Source organism: Coturnix japonica, unplaced genomic scaffold (assembly GCF_054131305.1).
Source record: "Coturnix japonica strain WE unplaced genomic scaffold, WE-NBRP24 Scf049, whole genome shotgun sequence".
Taxonomy (NCBI): domain Eukaryota; kingdom Metazoa; phylum Chordata; class Aves; order Galliformes; family Phasianidae; genus Coturnix; species Coturnix japonica.
In genome coordinates this window covers 461,658-476,364 of record NW_028188952.1, presented here as the reverse complement: position 1 = coordinate 476,364, position 14,707 = coordinate 461,658, and the positions used below count along the sequence as shown (strand labels likewise).

At 40.9% G+C, this 14,707-nt stretch overlaps 1 protein-coding gene across 4 annotated transcripts in view; it reads right to left on the bottom strand.

The window, feature by feature from the left end:
• Nucleotides 1–2,421: 2,421 nt before the first annotated feature.
• ZNF652 (zinc finger protein 652) overlaps nt 2,422–14,707 on the bottom strand; it is a 23,125-nt gene continuing 10,839 nt past the window's right edge. For 2 of the 4 annotated variants that reach the window (XM_085532529.1, XM_015885578.3), the window contains 5 exons: nt 10,981–12,128; nt 7,505–7,652; nt 7,092–7,207; nt 5,686–5,830; nt 2,422–5,247 (listed from right to left, as the gene is read on the bottom strand). In XM_085532529.1, coding sequence (XP_085388655.1) covers nt 4,736–5,247; nt 5,686–5,830; nt 7,092–7,207; nt 7,505–7,652; nt 10,981–11,889 — 1,830 coding nt within the window. In that variant the 5' untranslated portion in view covers nt 11,890–12,128 and the 3' untranslated portion in view covers nt 2,422–4,735. Of the gene's footprint in view, nt 5,248–5,685; nt 5,831–7,091; nt 7,208–7,504; nt 7,653–9,553; nt 9,781–10,980; nt 12,129–14,707 lie in introns of those variants that run through there. The other 2 variants (XM_085532530.1, XM_085532531.1) reach the window with 2 other exon arrangements.

The following is a 14,707-nucleotide window of genomic DNA, read 5'->3' as shown; positions in this document are numbered from 1 at the left end:
TTGAATGTCTCTTTCCTTTGGGGTGGGTTTTTTCTGCCATGCCTCCAATACACCTAAAATATAAGGTAGTATTTGTTTTCAGTGCCACTGATGTGCTTAAATCCAAACGTTAACTAATCTAAACCTTCTCTGGTCAGCAAGACAACACTAATTAGTGCCAGGTTACTTCAGATTTCTTTCTATATGTTAATAAAGTTGAATTAAATTCCAGTGATGAAAATCCACAAACAATGATCACATTTCATCCACGTGTACACAAACTCTGGGAACAAATGATCCTTCTTCCCTACCTGCACCCTTTAAAGAACAGATCCTCTGAGTTGATAGCAAAGATCACGGTTCAAACAAAACAAAACCAAATGGTGACAAAGGTTCAAAACTGTCTCAGCTACAAGCAGAACAGCCATCACGGTACAAGGAGATTCATTGATGGAAGCTGGCAATTGATGTCCCACAAAGGACTGTTCCAATCTTACCATGCATGTGAAAATCTCGCACGGCGACACTTCTGCTTTCAAAGTTGAACTGTAGAAGAATGACACCATTGAAAAGCCATTAATTTTCACAGTACCTTTTTTTTTTTTCTACTTTGGAAATACTTAATATTTGCTATATGGTTTAGAGAGGGAGGGGATTTGTCTGTTTTGGACTGACAAGCTTGTAGCTAATGATGGTTATTTACAAGTGAGATATTCCTCAGTAGAAGGTAAAAGAAAAATCATCTTGAATCACACATCATGGTGGTGGGTTTCCTTTTTTAATACTGCTAGTTAATAGAAATAGGAAAGCATGAAACAATTACTGAAGCATTTTACAACCCTGAGGTCAAATCCCAAGAGAAAAGAAAAAAGAAGTTTGACATTATTTAGTGTTCTCCAGCGCTGTATTTGTACGTTGCTTATTCTTTTATTGTTTTCTCAAAGGCCTGTGTACTCTGTAATTCATAATTAAACCAGAATGTGTCAATGCAATGCTACCTTTGCAAGAATAGAAACAGCTCTGCACAACAGACTCTCCACCCCCTAACAAAATGGTACTCAGCCCCCTAATGGCCACACTATAGGCCACTATAGTGCAAAGAAATAGGCAATCAGGAAATAAATTACAAGAATAGCAATCTTTTCAGCTCAGAGAGAAACCTGGTCTTTCAGTTAACTTGTTGAAAACAGACCAAAAGTATCAAAGGGAAGCACTATCTTTAAACTGCATACCTGGGAGTTTTGCCTTTTCCTCTCCAATAAACTGAAAATTGCTATTACATGCTCAAGAGATGCAATGGGGCAAAGGCAGAAACATCCAAAGGGATTGCAGTGCTGAGATACAACTAATCTCCCAGTGATAAAAACCCACATTCAAAGCACTCTTTCAAAAGCCCATAATTTGAGACGTGGCTGGGAACACAAGGTGGGTGACAGTAGCTTTTGATGTGCACAGCAATACAAATTAGATCATCTACCAAGCATCCATGCTGTGTACACAGGAGAGCCAATAACTCAGACAGGCAAGTCAATACAAAACAGATAATCACCACACCTTCATCTAGGAAGGTAAATGAGCCTGAGATAATACACTGAATAAACAAGCCCACACAGCCAGTGCCCTCAGTAAGAATAAGACAGTGTCTGCAGGACTAGCAGCTTGAACTTGTTTATAAAAGACACTGTCCTTTAAACAGCCAATCTCCCTCTTCCAATATTAATCCCACTGAATTCTTCCTCTTCAAATGTAATTTCAAATATTAAGTTCCCCTTAAGCTGTAGGATGTCTTGGAAAACGAATGGAGAAGTCAGTCTCACCTTCCGAAAACATTCAAATCAAACCTGAAATTGGGGTTACCTGTCTTTGCTCTTGTTGAAGAAAGCACTTTAGTGACACAAACCAAGCTTATGTGCTAACCAAATGTAATAAAGCTCACATGAAATATTATTCTCAGCTTGTTAACATATGCAACAAGTAGTAAATGCACTTGAATACATTCCTTAGTGTTGCCCAAATTCTGTAGGTGTGCATACTTATGCAAATTGAAGCAGGAGTGAAGAACCCCAGCAAACCTTACCCTTTAATTTCCAGGCTTTTGTAACACCCACTTTCCTTTTATGGCAAAAGATGTACTTTATGAAATCCCACATTGCAACACTCCCTAGACCAGTCTGTCAGCTTTCACTACTGTCTGTCCCAGACTATTAGGAGGATCTGCTGACATTATGACAGACTGTGAAACTGGTTAGAAAGTTTAACCTTATTAACCAGAAGGGAATTCCTATGTTTAAGTATTGGGGAAAAAAACCAGAAGGTATCATTGCTATGAACTAAACAATAGGGGGAAAAAAAACATAAACGTGTTTATGTTCAGAATTCTGAATAGCAGCCTAATAGGGTAAATTTATTAAGATCATTTTGAAAAAAAGGGAATACAACTGATTTTTAGCATTTAAAAATCATTTAATAATGGGCCTGACCGTAAAATAGTGGCACAACAGAAATGCAGGGTGCAAACGTGACATGGAATGCATAGAACCTCTGGGGCGGACCAGCCACAGTAAATACAACAGTTGTCATCACGAGTGTAAATTCACTTTCATTACTGGCTTTTTTGCCTAGAAGATAAGAGAGTGCATATAAATACTGTAGAGAAAACATTTAAAAAACACATTGTTTTATTTTTTTTTCTTTCAGAAATGCTGGAAGGGGTTTCAGCACAGTCAAAAACGAATAGGTTTGTTGGGCCAAAACTGCCCTTCCTGGTTCCTACAGTTTGCTATGCGTGTTATGAAAAAAAATATTAATGATTAGATGGTAGAAAATGGTGAAAAACATCAACTAAGGAGCTAATTCTCAACAGACAGAGGACATAGTGTTTCAAAACACAGTGCTTAAAAGCATCAGCTTTGAGGAAGTAACAGGAAGAAGAATTTCCACCATTTCTGCTATCTTGAAGACTGAAAAAAACCTAATCCCATCAGCCACAAAAGCCCAGTTCATTAGAAAGCAGAATGGGAAGTCAGACATTGCCTAGAGGGTCTCTGGATCTACAGTTTGGTGGGGATTTAATTTAAAAAGCAGCTCAGAAGAATAAAGATTTTAAAGGAATGAGAACTTACAGTGCGTTGCCTTGAGCATCTGTCTTCATTGAAGGTGGCAACGATTTACTAGATTGCATAATGCTGCTATGCTTACTTTTAGTTGAAGAGAAATACAAACCTGAAAAATTAATAGCTACTTGATGGTTAAAACACATACATTTGGCATTCCAGCCCACCATCCCTGCACTACTTGTCATTTCTTCCTCATTGCCTCCCAGGGTTATGGAACAGTGACATGCCTACAGTTCAAAGCTTCCTATTCTATCGCTGTAGAACTTTGATTTGCCAAACATATGACTACAATTCCTAGAAATCATCCCATAATTTTATGCATGTTGTAGTTATGGGATGGAGCTTCCCATGGCACGTACACTGCTGTCAGTGTTTTCTTAACAATGCAACTGAAACACCAATGTCTCATCCAAACTTTTCACTCTTACAGTCAACCAGTCAGAAACACTGCGTTTATGATTTCACTTAATTACCCCCTCTTAACGCCAGGAATTCCAAAAAGCAATCTGAAGAGCAGCATCTGATAGGATCCCCAGCTTAAAATCATACCATGAAAAGCCATTAAAACAGGCTCTCCTACATAAGGACGCTTGGCTGACTTGAGATACTCCCTCTCCAGCCCATTTCACAGCTGACTCCAGTTGAACTTAATGAAATCTGAGGAGGGAGAATACAGTATCTCAACGTCCTTCTCCATAAACTCTTAACAGAAACTGTGGAAAGGGAAACTTAAGGTAGAAAAACAAAACAAAACAAAACGAAAAACCCCACCAACCTACTAAAATAAATTACATAAAGTTCTGAAATCAACATCACTTTTGAGGCAACCTTTCCAGAGACCTCTCGGATTCCTTTCTTCTCTGAAGCACCTTTTGTTGTTTTAAGTTGTACGGTTGTAAGAATAACTTTAACTATAGAAGCTATATGCATCTTTTAAGAATCACATTTTGATGATTATAAAAATTTATCTATTATACAACATAGGTCCAGCTACACTGAAAAAATTACACCGCTTATTGAAATACATTTCATTTTAGAAACTGACTACTAAATAGGTCTATACAAAAAACTCTAAAATAATTTCTGTAGTAAAATAAAGAGTGTGTTAGGAGAGCTACACAAACAAGAAATTTTTTTGTCTTTCTTTATAATGCTCAAATATACCGTGATACGTGGCTGGCTCACTCCATAGCCGGCACCAAAAGCTGAAAAGAATCCATTACGATACACAGTGATACAATTAATGCTCTGTATTAATCTCACAGCCTTTCCGATTAGTACAAAGAAAACCAGGCCTCTCTCCTCTTTGAGGAGAAGTCCAGGATATAAAAGCAAGCATACCTCATCAGCTGATATGAAATTATAAAATTCCACAAGTCTCAGTATCGGAAATTTATAAAAGTCACCAAGAAAACACAAGCAAATTGGGGTTAAGTCCTGTTGGTTCCCAGGTTCAAATGAGCACTGTTGATCCAAAACAGGATTTCCTTGTTTGCTAACTGATTCAAAGGAAAAAATCGGGACCATCTGCTGGGGCTCTGAGAGAGACGAAAGTCCTCATCAACTAACCCTCTGCACTTCCACGAGGGCATGTTTCCATGTGCATAAAGTGAGAAAATAGCTGGCAGGAAGCAAAGACGTTAGTGGTGCTGTGCTGAACTGTTTTTTTCTGCCAGGTGTCGCAAAAAGCTGTCCTCACTCTGACCCCTGTGATTTAAAGGCTCACTCTTAAAAAGAGCGGGAGGAGGGGGTAAATGGGGGACAGGGGGAACTGGAAGATGATGTGGATGGTGAGGATGAGGATGTAGGTGAAGATGTGAATACGGATGGGGAATGGGGCGTGGAGGAAGAGTGCTCACTGGGTTCAGGTTGATTGGCGGGGTTGGGGCGGTGGGTGTGTTCACTACAGCAGGAACTGTGGTGGCAGAAGTTGTGGACAGTGGGATCTGAACAGCAGATGACACGTTAACGGGGCTGGTAACACGGAAGCACTTCTCCTTGTGTGCCTTGAGCATGTTGGAGAAGCGAAATCGCTGGCCACACACATCACATGGGTAGGGCTTCTCCCCTGTGTGAGTTCGGCGATGTCTCTTCATGTTTGGGCGGCTGGTGAAGCTTTTCCCACAGATTTCACAGATAAAGGGCTTCTCTCCTGACAAATATAGATATGGCAGTTGATTAGACATTGAACATTTGCTAACACTTACTTCAGCGTGCTTACACAAATTGCAGACTACAAAAGCTATTCTGACTGCTACCTTCAGCAAACAGAGTCATGTGTTTCACAAAAGCCCCCAGTCTTCATTATATCCTCTCTCACCTTTGGATTATGATGGCCCAAGAAAATCTTTTCTAAGGCAAACCTCTCAGTTCTGCAAGCAGTGAATCACTGCTATAAACAGTGATTTTCATATTAACAAGCTATAAACAGTTCATTTAACAGGAAGTTATCCTATTACCCTCTCCTTTCTGATTTTCTATGTTGGGTAACAGCTTTGATCCCAAGTTCCAAGGGAGGGAATAAAGGCAAAAGGAGTAGGAATGTTTCTGTCCTCAAGGTACCTGGTACTTGTCTCTGCTAAGTTCTTACCAGTGTGTGTCTTCATGTGCTCATCAAAGTACTGTTTCATGTTGAAGTCCTTGCCACACCACTGGCACATGAACTGTTTGTGCCCGATGTGGATGCTCATGTGGGAACGCAGCTGATACTTGTACTGAAACCTCTCATCACAGTTCTGCAACACAAGGACAGCAACCATGATATTCAGGCATCACACATCAAGGTAATAATAGGATAGCACTCAAACATACTAAGTGAAGAGGAAAGAATTTATCAGCTAGCACAAACACAGACCCTCATGTCCTACAAATGCAGGACTTAAGTTACTTAATGACAGAAGAATCTGGCCTGTACTAAAAGGTCTGCTGCCACATTATGCCTTAGCAAAGAGCGCGGAATGGTTGCAGCCTTTATTTGACGTAGCTGTTGGTAAAACTCTGGGTGAGGTGTAGTTATGGCACAGTTATGGCAACAGAAAAGTGCTTCTGTTCACTTAATGTACCAGTTGGAGACTATGCAGCTTTGCCAGCTGTAGCTGTTGGACTACAGCATGCCTCCACTAGAGGACTCTGCTCACACAGCAAAACCGAAAGCAGCACACTAAGGTTTGTGTTTCAGAAAGACAGATCTGTTTCCCAGCCATTATTTATTGGCATGAGGTAATTTCCTTTCCTACAAGTTCTCCAAGTCTGTGTGGCTGCAGTACTGCCATTACTACTACACAGGCTGCTGGAGCTTTTCTACACTTTGTGGACAAGGGGAGGCACTGGACCTGACCTGGAAGCAGGAAGTGCTCTGCACCAGGGCCTGCCTCCATCATGTGATATCCACAAGCATCCCCATCACATGATCGAGACGTTATCTGCACTAGACATATGACTGGCTCAGTCTATCCCATACAGACCTCATTCCTGAAGGCAGGCAAAGAACTACAGGTCATAATACACACGAATGCATTACTGAAATCTTCCCTATTTCCAACACACACACACAGTTTAGGAAACGCTAATTTAGAGTACAGTCTTGTATCTCAACTGTTTGCAGTGAGGCTGAGTTTTTTCCTCATAAGGGAAAATTGAGCTGCAAATTATTTTCATTGCTGCCACCTCTGTATCGAGTCAGTGGACAGGATGAGCAAGAATATAGTAATTTACATCGCTCTACTGCTTTACTATGTACACGGAGGGAAAACTGGTGCACAAATCCTGCTGTAGTATGTTCTCATTGAGAAAAACATGACAGCTGACCTAAAAGCAAACCAAATACCTCTCAGCTTGAACTGCTGTTAGATGTGTTCTTCAAATGGAGAATAATTTTCTCCAAATTCCTATGGAACTGCACCTTGTTTACAAGTCAGTCAATTCTATTTTCACCTGCCAACAGTGTTATTAATCTTAAGCTACCACATCTAAACACACTCATATTGACAGGCTCACCTCACATCTGAAAGGCTTCTCTCCAGAATGCTGTAGGGAATGTACCTTGAGCGACATACTGCGTTTGAATGATTTCCCACAGGTTTCACATGTGAAAGGCATGTCCTTTGTGTGTGCTGCAACATAACAGTACGGTACAGATGGTCACTAAAATGCAAACAGTTCTTGAATCAAATTTCTTCTCCAGCACTGATGATTAGTATTATACAGCTTTCAAGTATATACACATATAGTATGTACACACACATATATTTCTTGATTGTTGTTAATACTACAGACTTGATCTTTTAGCTATGGATAACACTTGGACAACTGCATTTGCCTTATTTTTTGTCTCCCCAAAACAATTCTGAGTGACAAACAACAAAGACATTTTGGGGTAGAACCAACAGAAGCACTGATCAATAACTCACCAACCATATGTTTCCGCACATGGGCCATGGTGTAGAACTTCTTTTCACAAATCTCACATGAGAACTTCTTTTCTGCGTATCCATGGACAATCTTGATGTGCTCATGGAGGGACCAGAGTTTCTTGAATGACTTATTACAGGAAACACACTGAATGAATAGGATAAATACAAGGAAGTTTACATTAGAAAGATTCAACCTCGCAGAATTAAACCGTGTGTCTTCCTCTCATGTTGCAAAAGGAAACCCAGAAGAAGGCAAAACGCTGCATACCTTCTTAGACTGCACTTCGGAATACTTTCACTGTTTCAGAGCTGAAACAAATGCACTAAGAAAAGCCTGCTATTTTAATTAAGCAGGATTAGAGAGGGTGTTAACACACCGCATTTTGGTGCTAGCCAAAGAGGATGACAGCCTCTGTGTTTATTTCCAAAACACATACATAGCTGGATGCAGCCTCCAGGGAACAGAGCTGCGAGTCCTAACAGAGACTACAACCTCACAGGCTCTGATGCTGCTGGTAATCTAAACCCCAGCGTGGGAAGAAGCCAACAAAGGTGAAGGAGCCTATAACCATCCAGCTCTTAAGCCTTTCTGTCCACTTAGCCAGGCTTTAGGAACACTGTAACTCCTGAGATTGCAGGTCTACTAATCCTTGAACTAGTCAAAGCACTCTCATTCTTTTAGTTCTGTAGAGAAGACAGCTTCCACCTTGCAACTACAGAACCTGGCACACAGTTGGCACAGCAAGTTGTCATTGCCACACTTTACATTCTAACTCTTCACTTAGATACACCAGTAGTGCTGAAGGTCTAAAATGACTACATGCAAGCAGTATTTTAAATCTCTTCCCATAACTACTGCGAAACATCCATTAAGTCAACGATGAGCAGGATCAACAGGCTTTTATGTGTCTTCTTCCCAACGGTTCTTGCTAAAGACTTCATATAAATCCTTGCACAATTTTGAAAATTCCATAATAATCTGAGTTTTGAAACTTGACAGCAGCCATACATATGAGGATACCAAGTCAGCTTCATCTTTCAAGTGAAGAGGAACTGTAGGTTGTTGGTTTTGATAGCTTTGGGGTGTTCAGGGTTTCCAGTACATCAATTACCCTTCTTCCCCAAAGCTGGAACAGCTGTATGCTCTGCACTGAAGATCTAATAAATATTATGCCTCCTGTCAGCTTGAGTTGTTTCTTCTCTGCATAAGCAAGTAATGCTGCTTCCACAGTACTTGAATCTCTGCAGGTCTGGAAAATCGGGCACACCACTCACCACGCTGACTGCAAGGAGATCCTTTACCTTAGAAAGTACCTACATGGAAGCATGTCAGGAACAAACTGCAGTGCAAGGAGAGCTGGGGGGAGAACATAGAGTGGAACGGGACACCGGAGAGCAAAGTAATACTAAGAAATGATGAGAAATCCTTTAAGGATAAGCAAGCCGTTGAAGCAGTCAATCTACAACTTCACTGATCATCATCAGCAAGTAAATTGGATCACTAACATTCACATCTACTACACAGACTCTAAGGTGACAATGAAAATTCTGTGCAGGTGTTCATTTTGAAAGGATAAAAACAGAAATTATCTGGAAAAAACAGACATATTCCATCACTTGGATGAAAAATACAGAGAATAGTCAGTGGTATTTATCAGTTCAATCACCTCTTACATAATGTAGCCATTTGTGTTTAGATAATTGTATCTCCTTTGACACATTAAACCCTACATTAATGTAACACTTTCACATCCCTTTACTCCTTTTGCCAAGCGTAATAAAAACAAATTTGCAGGCAGCTGTGAAACACATTCCCAATATTAAGCCTAACAAAAATAACTGCTGAATATATAGCAAAAATGTGAAGATGTGTAGCACTGCCTCCACCACTAGGAATAACTGGGAAGCTTCTTGGAACTGATTCTTCTGGTACTGGATATAAAACGATTTCTACAACTTCTTTTTCTATTCTTTTGGACAAAGGAACATTAACCCCTCAAAGGCCCACGGTTGCGTGGATTAGGGGATGCTTCTCTATACTACATATTCAAATTACTCATGAATTCTTGCTTAGAGTCCAAAGATTTTGTGCTGTGAATGAGCCATCTGGATGATGGAGTATTCCTGCAACTTAAGTGCTCTCTGCCACACAAAACTTCACAACAGTTTATTTCAAAAACTCAAAAGAACATACTGAGATATCTATGCATTTTACTAACTATGCTCAAGACTCATTTATATTACATTCCTTCCTTCAGTCTTCCTCCTATGAGCTGAAACATAAGGAAAAAAATAGCATAGTGTTATATACATCTCCATTTGAGTCGTACAGCAAAGAGAAATTGCAACAAATATTTCAGCCGTCTCCTACACAGTGGGAACTGAATAACAATTCCGTTTAGCATTTAGCAAATAAACAAACTAAAAACATTGCTGGTAAATCTCACTGGACAGACCAAAAAGAAAACCCTTGTTGCCCTGCAAACTCCAGACATTTCAGCTGCACAGAAACTGAACCCAAGTTGCTTCACTCTGGTCATGTAAGTATTTCAATGAGGCAACACCATGCCAAGTTTAGCAAGGCAAAAAAGCACGTTCAAATCTCCAGATAAAACAACATTGCCCCCAGTTACATGAGAAAACAGATGCCTATGAGCAAAGTACAAACCACAGATGAATAAAACTAAAGCTCTTTCCACAACTTTAACTTTAAAACGGTTCTATTACAACACAGGCTTCCATTGTTGTATAAAGTTATACACTGCAAATCTTCTGGTGAGTAAGACCAGACATCTTTGTATTATCTGTCAGATTTATTTGCACTGAGAACAGGGCAGGCTCATGAACAGGTTTAGTCACTGAATTCATACATTTCCCTTTGAATACATGAGCTATATGCAATGCTGTAAATTACTTATATATGATTATCTCAGTAGGATTTGAAGAAGTCACACTTTAACACAACTCCAAATCCTGACTTCACTAGTTTCCTTCTCACCTGCTTGCCTCTCCAGTACTGTAAAATTTTCTGCTTATAATACCACTTCCATGTTATAATTTCATTCTCCCCCGAAACCTTAGCTGGACATGCTATGTAACTGAGTTTCAGGACAATGAAACATGAAAGCTAGTGACAGCTGCAGGTGCTCAACACCTGAAGAAGTTGGCTCTACTCTGTCAAATGCACTTGTTTCCAAGCCAGTTACTCTAGAGTTTGACCTCTGTTAAAGTGGCTTTGCATTTTCCCCAACAAACAGTTAAATACTAGAGTAACTGCTATATCAGACAACGCTTGCACATTTTGTTCCCTGCCATTTACTTCTTTTGGAAGACACCAAGTGTTGATAAGCAGAGACAAGGCCTTGGTCAGAACCTGGTCTGCACAAAAGATTTCCCCCTCTGAAGTGTCCACTAGCTGTATCCAGGGCACGACAGAAGGTATGGAAATCTGGCAAGCAGGTGAGCAAACCTACCTGGATATTTTTTTCACAGTCTGTTTGCTGGTGAAGGGACAGCTCACTTTCTAGTACAAATTTCTTCCCACATTTGTCGCAGATCTGCATGCGCCTGTGAGTGACGTTCATGTGCTTCTCCAGGTACCAGCGTGTGTTAAACACCCTGGGGCACTTCTCACAGGTTAAAGTCTCCTTCTCTTCACACTTTGATTTCTGCACAGGTGCCTTGGGCTCCTTTGCAGCTTTCTTCTTACGCTTGGGGGGCTCCACACTCTTTCTACGACCCCTTGTAGTTCTGGGTGATGGGGAAGTTGTGGCTGCTGCAGCAGATGCAGCTCTCCTTGTTCTCCTTTGTGCAACACTAACTTTTTCCACTCTTTTCTCTTTTTTCTTCTGCCTCTCATTTTCCTCATAATCATTACTGTCTTCAGTGGCCTCTTCCCCACTGTCACCCTCCTCTTCCTCACTGCTGGTCTTAAGAACAGCAGTCTCTTTGGACTGGGAGGGGACACCCTTCTCCCCTTTTGAAACATTTAATGTTTGGTTGTTAAGGTTTACCTCTACTATAATCTGCTCCCTTTTGTAAGTCACTTCATCTTCCTCCTCTTCCTCCTCCTCAGAGTCGTCAGAGTTTTCTCTATCTTCTTTCACAGCTCGGACTTCTCCTACAGATCTGTTCTCCCTGAAATACGGCTGCTCCTCTCTTTCATGGAGATGTGGTTTGCTCATTTTGCTGTCCACCAACACTGGGTAAGGACTTCCTGACTCTCTCTTGTATACTTTGGTGGACAGATCGAGTTCCTGGCTGGCACCATGATAAAACGTGGGTGGCACTTGACCACGGCGACTGTCCTCTTGTGCCATACCTGCTACATGCACAGCACAGTTTTCAACCAACTGTTGGCAAGAATTGGCTGTTTGACTCATCTGGGGGGGCCTGATTCGTTAAGCACCTTTAATCCCAGAAAACCAAGCAAGCAGCTTTAAATCAGGATGGGTTCTCATGACCGATGCCTGTTCCATCTACACAGAAGGAACAAACCAGGATTCTCTGCTGATGTTTAGCACAGATGTGTAGGTCACAGAACTCGGATATTATGGCAAGAGCAGAGCAGTAGTAATTATTCTTCTGAAGAAAGTTGCCAACGAACTGTTGAACATTTTATCTATAAAAGACAACAGAGAAGACAAGGTCAATCAAAAAATATCACTAAAATAGTCACCAAATTCTTTTGAGTTTGTATAACTGAGGTAAAGCCCAGTGTATATCACCTGTGAGCTGTATCTCCTGCAGGGGGACTGCCCTACAGCATTATCTCAAGCAAAAGTGGGAGTCAGGCACAAATACAAGCACTCTTATGTGGGCCAGAACTAGAATTAGACTTGTGAGGAACTGAAATCAAAGCAGACTATTAATTTCCAGATGAATGCTCTCTACCTGCTGAAGATCACTACCACTGCCTCAAAGCTGAGTCAATACGCTGATCTGTGTTTCTGCTGGACACTGGAGGACAGACAGTCCTGAGACAATGCACTGATCCCACATGCCTCTCCATCAGATGAACTGTACACCTACATAGAAACACCTCTTCTCCATCAGAACCCCCCCCAGAGAACCCATTCTTACCCAGAAAGTGGGCATATGAAGTTTTTATATCAAACAACATTCCATTAGCATAGATATGCATGAAGAATTTCAATGGAAACATTTTCAACTGGCAGCACTGACTCAGGTTAAGAACAGCGTGTCCCTTACTTGTTTCCACCTCAGAAATCCCTCACAGCCTCTTGATTTAAGATACCTCATTCTTTTGTTTCACTCTCCCTTCCCCCAGCTATTTATTCCTCGCCGCAGTAGCCAAGTGATATTACATTTGCCCATCTAAATTTCAGTTGTGTTATCCAAGTTGGAATTTGACCAGGACACCATTACTTCCTCTTGCAAAAATTATCACGTGATCCCTAATGAATACAAGTAATCAAGCTCTCTCATTTATTTTTTACCAGGACAATTACATTTCAGCAGCACAGTACTAACAATATCAAGCCAAGATTTTGGTTGTGGGGATCAAGTCAGAAATGCATCAGAGCTTCTCAGGCAAACAGGACTTGCAACTACAGGATGCAGAGGTTAATGAAGAGACGTTAATGATCGCTTATGTTTTCTTTTAGGGATCTTGAAGTATGAAGAAAACAAGATCCATATTATCAGGGCCTGAAAATCTAATTGAGTTTCATGTTAGAAACCTCAGTCAGCAGATGGAAATAAAACATCCACACTTGCAGACTCATACCCTGATTTTTATTATTATTCTTGGTGCAATGATGAAAAACAACCAATACAGACATGGATTTCTATGACAAATTTCCTTCCACTTCATTCTGAGTTACTCTCCATGCAACAAATGCAGTTACTTCCTTCCAAACACATTCTGACACAATTTTTATACACTTACTGTTCCAATAGATACATCCCCCTTCTAAATGAATTTAACTGAACAGGAAATAAACCCACCAATGGTCTCAGTCGTTTGAATAATGAAAAAGACTGAACCTTGCCCTAATCTCTGTGAAATAACACGCTAGGGAAAGTGCCTTACCAACAAGCAGTCGCTTGATTACAAGCCTGCATTTAAGTTAAACAGATTCTTGAACAGCTCTCGGTATTTCCAAATGCACTCAACAGGAACCCTGCGGGCAGCCTCACCAGCACCACAGCAGCAGGGTCTGCTCCTGCTGCTGCTGCATGCTCTCCCCATCCCAGCAGGGATCCAGTTGCAGCTTCCCAGCTGCGGAGGTGAGAGGGAGGAGGAGGGCAGCCAAGCCCCAGCTGGGCCAGGAAATATGTGGAGATGGGGCTGTTAACATTGGCTTGTGATCACAAGTAAAGTTCGGATGGAAATGCTAGTAAATAATCAAATAAGCTGGCTGTGATTGCAAGCCAGAATTAACAATCCTATGCCCAGGAAGGTGCTTAAAAGCAGCGGGCACAACACAATCCACTGTTCAGCTTTTTCTTTGACAGCATTTAATAAATTATTCAGCTGCTCCCCCCCAAAAAAATCACTGTGTTACATAGAAAACCATACCTGATTAATTCCTGGGCATATTAAGCATTTCTGACAAACTGCATAAGGAATTCAAGAAGGCTACCAGAAATCTGCTGCTACACAGCCAGAAAAAGCAAAATCTAATTGTGAGAGGGAAGCTTTACTTTCCCCCTCCCCCCCATTACTGAATGCTGAAATATACTTCTGCCATCATTTCATCTGTGCCCATTTGCAGAACATTCAATACAATACACCGCTTGCTATGAACATGTTACCACTTCAAAAGCCAGTTGTTAAAGAAGGGCAGATTATGAGTTATCAAAGTTTCTGGGTCTGAAAACCACTGCAGTCACCGTAACCTACTTTCACTTTCAATGCACTGCTTGCCACCCTCGAGGGACCCACAACTTTCGAACAAAATTATTTAGCAGCCAAACAGCTGGCAAAGCAAAGCCCTCCTCATACATCACACACAAACAATGCACTGTTGGCTGGCTGACTGTTCTGAGAGGCAGCACTTCAAATACCATAAAGAAATCTTGCAACAGAACTTTCTCTTTTCTAATCGCAAACATAAGAGATCTTAGAAAGGGAATCCATTTCTTTTTCGAAGCTGCTGAACAGCTTTTGGGCTCTCTGAATGAATTTCAGCCATACTACAAATGAGGGTAATGAATGTTCTTATTAAAATATAG